We start from the raw sequence: 8,423 nt of genomic DNA, 5'->3' as shown, positions 1-8,423 counted from the left end.
AATTGAACTTGCCCAAAATGTTTCATACTCTACATTAATTGATATATGCCATGATTATCCATCAGATCCATATTTATTTATTGATACTGTGTTAACACCTCAAATAATCAGAACTCTTGTTGAAATAGGGCCTTGTCAACCTGGTTTTAATAGTAATAATTATGTTTTTGAAGAAAATGAGTGTGGCAAAAAATTTTCTCCCAACTGGTATAACAAAAATGTTAAATCAGGAATGAGCTGTAAAAGAAATTGGCTAGTATTTTCCCCAAAAGCTAACAAAATGTTTTGTTTTCCTTGCTTTTTGTTTCGATCTGTATCTCAGCATAGTTATCAATGGTCTAATCCTAATAAAGGTGTTTCTAATTTCCGCAAAGGAAATGAAAAAATTATTAAACATGAAAAATCCAAGGACCACAGAGTTGCAGAAAATGAATATTTAATTTTAAAAAGCAGAATTTCAAAAGACATTACAATCCAACAAAATTTAATGAAAGTTCAAAAGTCTCAAATAGAATTTAATCGAAGTGTGTTAAAACGATTAATTGATCTATCTTTATTCCTTTCAACAAATGGTCTTCCATTTCGAGGACACAGAGAGGACATTAATCAAGATACACAAAGTATAGGACTTTTTATTGAAATAGTTAAACTTGTGTCAAAATATGATGCTGTTCTAGCTAAACATTTGGCCGAGTCAAACCGAAATGAGACATACTTGAGTCCGAAAATTTAAAATCCTGGGTTCGCCACTGATTATTACATTTTTTAATATATAATAAACACATAAATCTAATAAGCATAGGCGAGCATTTTAAGTGACCACTACCCACATCAACAACCAAAACAATGTATATAGTTGAAACTGTTTTAAAAAAAAAAATACATAATATCCACCAGTATCTAATACTTTACCATTTAATTTAAAAAAAATGTATGTTCAATAATGCAAATTCTAAATACCATGGTCAAGATATATGTCTAGCAGAGGTGTTACAGTTAATGGAACAAATGATCTTTTGTTAGTTATGTCAATGTTTAGACCATTAGTTATAAGCAAAGTTGAAAAGTTAAAGCTAAGTAAAAAAGTTCATTTTTTTAACATTTAAACTTAACTAGTTAAAGAATTTAGTCATAACTCAGCTTTTTGCAGTTAATTATCTTGTCTAATGTTAATACATAAGTATTTGTAACTGTAGTTAAAACTAATTAATTACATTTTCAATTACCACCTGGGTGGCTAGATCACATTTATAATGCAACTTTATTTTTTTTTTATTTAATAACTAAATATTTTGGCCAAGAATGCATTCTATCCTATTCCTAATAATAACTAGTTTAAAGTGATTTAATTAATCATTTAATAAATTAGTTTTAGATACTTATGTATGAACATAATTTTAACATAATGTGTTATTTTTCCAAATAACTGGAAAAAGATAAGTTAATAGGTACTTAGGTTTTTTTTAACTAGTTGATTTACAGTGTAATGTTAACCACAAATGAATTACAATAATTACCTATGGAATCTTTGAAAAAAAAGCAATATGTATAGGTAACTGAATAACGTTGACACCTGACTCCTGAGCGCATGCCTATGCTATATTATATTATATTAACTATTGAATTAGCTATTATACATTTTAAAGGTAAGGTCATTATTCAGGGAAACTCATGGGCTTTTTTTATATTTTAGTTTTGAAGCGAGTTTTGAAAATTTAAAATTCTATAGTGGTCAATTAATAATAATTAATAATTTTTAACGCTTTAAAATTAAAATGTCAAAAACAGCCTATAAAATGCCCTAGATACTATTCTTACTTTTAAATTTCATGAATCACTAATTCACTGTGAATTAATACATCTTATTAGGTCTAAGTACAACATAAATTCCTTAATAAATTACCAAATGAGCAAATATGATTTTTATCACTGATTTTGATAATTTGTTTGCAAACATTGCACAGCACTCCCTAAAATCATACATAAATTATACATAGTTATTACCCAGATTAAACATAAAGAGAACGTGAACGGGAATTTTTGTACCCGTCTTACCAGTGCGTAAGATAGCAATAATTTATGCTCTGCAAAACACTCGTAGCTTCGTTAGTTTAAACGTTAGAGTGAATTGACTTATCATGAAACTTGATGGTAAGAATATTATCTGTGTTTGTACAATAATTCAGTTTTTAAATGAGTTATGAGCATTTTTAATTTGCGGTATATTATATACGCATAACTTGCTAAAAAATTGAGCTACCATAAAAAACCAACATACAAAGACAGATAATATTCTTACCATAAAGTTTCATAATAGGTAAATTCACTCTAATTTTTAAACTAACAAAGCTACACGTGTTCTGCTGAGCGTAAATTTGCAATGTTACGCACTTGTAAGACGGAGACAACCAATACCAGTGTTACGTCCTCTCAATAGGTAAATTCACTCACTATAACTTGGCCCGGCTGCGTATTTCCGAACCCTAACTGAGCTGGGGCACTAGTGCCCGAATCCGGTTAGACTCCGTAGTGCGAGTCTTCACTACGTTCCCTAACTGATTTAGGGTACACTATTGAATATTCGTTTACAAAGCATATTTTTGTACCTATTGGGCTTGTACATACATTGGTACAATATATTATGTCGTCAGTAAATATTTTTCGTACCTAACTTAGTATTTTTAATGAATATAAATAAGTATATTACCTAGTCAATTACATAATCATACATTAATTTATATTATTATATTAAACATTAATAGTATAATGCTAATATGAAAACAAATAAGTATAATAAATAATTCAACTAATACATTTATTTATATTCCGTATAATTTGGGTAAGTCAATTTAAAATTATATGTTTACAATTATATTGTTATTTATTTACATTTTATGTTAGTAAGTCAGTGCGATTTGGAGTAACATTTATTATCGTCAATATTGCTAGCTAGGTTTCTTTTTCTTTTTTTGTTTGGAGGAGCACTTTCAGTAGGTCTCCCTGCTTGCACTTTTTTTGAACCTAAAGTCAATCCTACTTTTCTTCTAGCAAGTGAAGTTGGTTGGACTCCAATTTGTCAACCTCTCTTTTTGTTATTCACCTGAGCCAAAAATGAAAGTGCTTCAGACGAACTCGTTATCGCCGATAATTTTGTCGTCAGGGAACTCATTATTTTATGCGTGTACAAAGTATTTGATTCTGATGCTAAAGTGGTTATTCTATTCAAATTATCCTGGAGGTTTTTGGTTATTTCCAATATTTTAACGCTATTATTTTCATCGACAGGTGCATTATCTAAATTTAATCTTAATATATTAGAATTTGTGGATACAACGATACACTCATCAAAGTTATCTTGTGCCTCAGTTTCATTACTTGATTTGTCATAATTTGCATCCAATTGATTCATATTTTGAAAAAATGTTTCATCAACACTACCAATTGCTAATTTGGCCAAAACAACTCTATCATCAAAATTTAAGTTCGGTAAATTTTGTAATTTTAAATTTTTCATCTTGCAAAAATACGGCGCATTGATGTTTGCAAAATTTTCCGCCTCTTCCAGCTGGACAATCACATGTCTCATTCTCAATGTCTACTGAATAAAACATGTTTTCATCTGTAGATGATGACACATAATATAAATATTCATTTTCTTTTTGAACAATCAACCCTTTTGACAGTTGGCAAAATTTTTGGAAGTGGAGTTCTGGTTTACTTACCCGCACATTTTCATATTTTAATAATCTCCGCCTATGATAATCTTCCAAAGTATTTCCAACAAAATCAACTAGCGCCGCTGCATTAAAAGCCTTGCACCTTTCAAGAACTATGTCTTTAAATACACGTATTGATGATTCAACAATGTGGTTGGTATTGTGTCCTCTAGTTCGAAGTGTAATATATGCAATACACCATATGCAATACACCATCCTTTTTTACGGTTTAAAAGCGATGCACAATGATTCTTAAATCTTACATGGACTTACATGGACATTAGAATTCAATCCGTTCTTCATATTAGTATCTCTTAAAGTTTTTTTCGTCTTCTTTCGAATAAGAATATCAATACTAGCTGTACAATTTTTGTTGCGTACTCATCTTGCATTGGATTCTGCATGTATGGATTTATTTTTCAAGGAATGTTGACGGACGTATTCCTTACGGTATTCAAATTTTTTGTAATTTGGATGAGTTTTGTATACAATCCAATTTGTTTTTGTGTGTTCAGAAAATTTACGAACCCAATTGTCACAATTAGCACTGTACAAACTATTATCATCTGGATCAATTTTCGTTTTTAAAACTACTTTATAGCTTTCATTGCTAGAGAAATCAATATTTTCAATAAAAACACTTTCATCGATTGCATTAAAAACTGATTTGATATAATCCATTATAAATATTACAAACTATAATTTCCAACAATGTAAACGGTAAATGTGTTACAATATGTGGAATTAGGCACGGCACACTGGACACTGTCTTCGATTAAAAAAAAAAATTGTATAGACACTTAAAGATAGCTTGGATAGGAAAAGTTTATCGATAAGACTGACAGTATATCTACCTACTTTATATGTTGGAAATTAGTATCATTAACGTCCAGAAATACTAAAAGAAATCTAGCTAGAAATATTGAAGATAAGATATCGCACTAGGTACAAGCCTAATAGGTACAATAGGTACAAAAATATGCTTTTCACACGAATATTTACACTCCAAATCACACTGACTTACAAACATAAAATGTAAATAAATAACAATATTGTAAATAATGTAATGTATTATTATGTAATTGACTAGGTATAGCATAAATCGCATCGTATAAATTATTTATTATACTTATTTGTTTTCATATTAGCATTATACTATTAATGTTTGATATAATAATATAAATTAATGTATGATTATGTAATTGACTAGGTAATATACTTATTTATATTCATTAAAAATACTAAGTTAGGTACGAAAAATATTTACCGACGACATAATATATTGTACCAATGTATATACAAGCCCAATAGGTACAAAAATATGCTTTGTAAACGAATATTTAATAGTGTACCCTAAATCAGTTAGGGAACGTAGTGAAGACCCGCACTACGGAGTCTAACCGGATTCGAGCACTAGTGCCCCAGCTCAGTTAGGGTTCGGAAATACGCAGCCGGGCCAAGTTATAGTGAGTGAATTTACCTATTGAGAGGACGTAACACTGGTATTGGTTGTCTCCGTCTTACAAGTGCGTAACATTGCAAATTTACGCTCAGCAGAACACGTGTAGCTTTGTTAGTTTAAAAATTAGAGTGAATTTACCTATTATGAAACTTTATGGTAAGAATATTATCTGTCTTTGTATGTTGGTTTTTTACGGTAGCTCAATTTTTTAGCAAGAGTAGACCGTTCGAACGGAAATAGTTGAACTAGATCCAACTTCATGGTATCATGGTTGTGGCCTGTGGTAAGAACGTATAACATACTGGTATACCAAATGCTTACCATATATACCAACCAATCACAGAAAAGTATTTTTATGCACGCACACGTATGTAGTGGAAACCCGCCTTAAAGTTGTATAAAGTGTAGGTATACTGTGTACCGGGTATACGTTACCCACAATCCGCAACGCGTATGTTCGGCACTACGATGACGTCGAACGTCTACATTTTATTAACCGACAAGACGTGACAACTGCCTATAATAATATAGTCACGTCGAATCACGACTAATGCTGCTGTTGCCTGTTGTGTTATTTAGTATAGGTACGATCAGTTAGTTAATATTTACATATTATATATTTTACGTAATATTTCATTGTAGCTATAATTGCTAATACCTAAAGTCGTCAAAATAATCTACCTATCGTATTTCTGAAATTTCGGTAAGTACATATACCTCCAATTTTTTTAAGCAGTAAATATTACATACCAACCGCTATTATTACTAACATATTCGTATTTAATTATATTTTACAGCTGTCAGCTGATATATTTCATAAAGTTCCTGTATAATTTTGATTGAAAAGTGCCAGTGCCATATATGCTAATATTTGCCATACATTAGCAAGATTTAGAATACCCAACTACCTATTATATATGTCGCATCCACTTAGTGTAATCGTATTTTTCATGAAATGGATATCCATTTCATGAACTACGATCATATCGTGTAAGTCAAATTTTAGTTCATGAAATGGACATATATTTTATCCATTTCATGAAACGAAAACTCTTATTTTACACTTTGTGTAATATTTAAAATTAATTACATCAATAGGTAACTTTTCGTGAAATCGAAATAATAAAATTGATACGATAACACGCTTCTAGTATCTATTGTCATTAAGATACTAATAGGTACTGTAGAACCACTGTACCTAATACTTATATGTTATTGACACCTGTTATCGATAAATAATTGCATCAATTGTATGAGTGTAAGACCCACGATATGGCATCCTGAAAAAGTTCTATATTATATCATTTTTATTTTTATATGATGTCAGTACGTCCTCTGACTTGATGCGAGCCGTATATTACCGTTTATTACGAAATAATCATTTTAGATAAAATGGAATTCGATTCATTTTCTGAATTTTATGAATAATTAAATGGTTACTACGTAGACAAGCCTGGGAAAAAAACCACCTACCAAAAATGAGGTCCAATTAATGATTGAAGAAATTTTAGCAGCCAAAATAAAAATGTAAGTTATTACAAAATTATTACAATCAGCCATCAGGGCTTGTATTTCAAAAATATATGTTGTTTTATGTTATTTGGAATTAAAACGTTATTAAAATTATTCGGACGCACATGTGTTGTCTACGCCTTACAAACGTATTAGTTTGAATCGAACTTTTTTATCGTTATTAAATCAGTTAGTAATTATTAAAACTTAACTATAGAGGCAAGAAGCTGAACTAAAATAATAAATATTTAAAAAATATTTGTTTATAATTTGAAATTTACATTATTTTATAGTGGTAAAAAAGAGAGGCGAGATTATTATCTCATCAAAACATATGATGTCCTGTGCGTTACAGATCAAAAGTTTTTGATTTATAAAAAAACTAATGAAGATGAAGACATAAGGTAATTTTTGATTAGTTTTTTATAATTTGCAATCTGTATTGTTAATTTAATTATTTTAAACAGGTACGTTGTACCATACGAAGAGTTGTACGAACGTATTAAGGATTTTCACATTAAAACGGGACATGGTGGAATTGTTAAATTACGTATGTCAATGGGTCATAAATACAAAATTCCGAGACCAGCAATAGAAAAGTTTTTGTCTGTATGTGCAATATGTAATTCAAAGCAAGTAGCAAATCGGAAACTAGTTATCAAACCAATTGTAACTAAAGATTTCAATGAAAGAGGCCAAGTCGATTTAGTCGATTTCCAGTCAACACCTGATGGTAAATATAAATGGATCATGAATTATCAGGACCACAATACAACATTTTTATTATTGCATCCACTTGAAAGCAAACGGGCTATAGAAGTGGCAAACAAATTACTCACTATTTTTCTTACATTTGGAGCCCCTAAAATACTCCAGAGTGATAATGGACGGGAATTTGTTAACTCCATTATTACGGAATTAAAGGATATGTGGCCACAATGTATGATAGTCCACGGCCGACCACGTCATCTCCAAAGTCAGGGAAGTGTTGAAAGGAGTAATCAAGACATTGAGAATATGATTCGTGCTTGGATGAGGGATAACCAATCTAAAAAATGGTCACTAGGATTACAATTTGTACAGTTTCAAAAAAATTCGTCTTTCCATCGAATAATAGGACGATCGCCGTATAAAGCTTTATTTGGATCTGACCCGAAAATTGGATTGTCATCTTCAAATCTTCCATCGGAAATAATAAAAAAACTAACCGCTGAAGAACATCTTGCAGAAATTTTAAACAATATTCAACCTGAACATGAAAAAGAAGAAATTACATCATATTGTAGCAGTTGCAATACAGAAATGTTAACTGTGGTTGACAGTGGAACTATTATTTGTGATTTATGCAAAACTAGTGAAAAAATAAGCAAACAACGTCAACTTGGATATCAAGGACAAGAAAAAGCAGCTGAAAAAATGTTAAAGGTGTCTTTTTAAATAATTGTACCTATTTAATATATTTTTTGTTTAAAATCATTGCAATATCATTGTTTTTAGGTCAGCCAAACCAGGATTCCTAATTTAAAAATTGGTGATTGCGTCTTGATAACAGTACCTAAAGTAGATCGAGGACCTTCAGATCCCAATAATGTATTTGCAGTTATTGTCAATCAGAACAAACATAAACTTCACCAACTCGGAACTCAATATGGTTTAGCAAAAGGGTGGTACAATTCAGCAAGTTTGAACCCGCGACATCTAATTTTTTAAAATTACTGAGTTAATAATGATAA

General features: G+C 30.4%; 2 protein-coding genes across 2 annotated transcripts; both read left to right on the top strand.

The window, feature by feature from the left end:
• Positions 1-65: 65 nt before the first annotated feature.
• Positions 66-733, top strand: LOC115034782 (zinc finger MYM-type protein 5-like; the record flags this gene model as incomplete). Its single annotated transcript, XM_029492229.1, has 1 exon — positions 66-733. A coding segment is annotated over one exon (668 nt), but the record flags the coding sequence as incomplete, so codon positions are not given.
• Positions 734-5,437: 4,704 nt separating this feature from the next.
• On the top strand, positions 5,438-8,371 carry LOC107882208 (KRAB-A domain-containing protein 2-like; the record flags this gene model as incomplete). Its single annotated transcript, XM_016800252.2, has 5 exons — positions 5,438-5,461; positions 6,626-6,705; positions 6,984-7,094; positions 7,158-8,115; positions 8,188-8,371. Coding segments are annotated over exons 1-5 (1,357 nt in total), but the record flags the coding sequence as incomplete, so codon positions are not given.
• Between the last annotated feature and the right edge of the window lie 52 nt (positions 8,372-8,423).

The sequence above is a fragment of the Acyrthosiphon pisum genome, unplaced genomic scaffold (genome assembly GCF_005508785.2).
Source record: "Acyrthosiphon pisum isolate AL4f unplaced genomic scaffold, pea_aphid_22Mar2018_4r6ur Scaffold_21058;HRSCAF=22913, whole genome shotgun sequence".
In the NCBI taxonomy this organism is placed as follows: domain Eukaryota; kingdom Metazoa; phylum Arthropoda; class Insecta; order Hemiptera; family Aphididae; genus Acyrthosiphon; species Acyrthosiphon pisum.
This window is presented reverse-complemented; position numbering and strand designations above follow the sequence as displayed.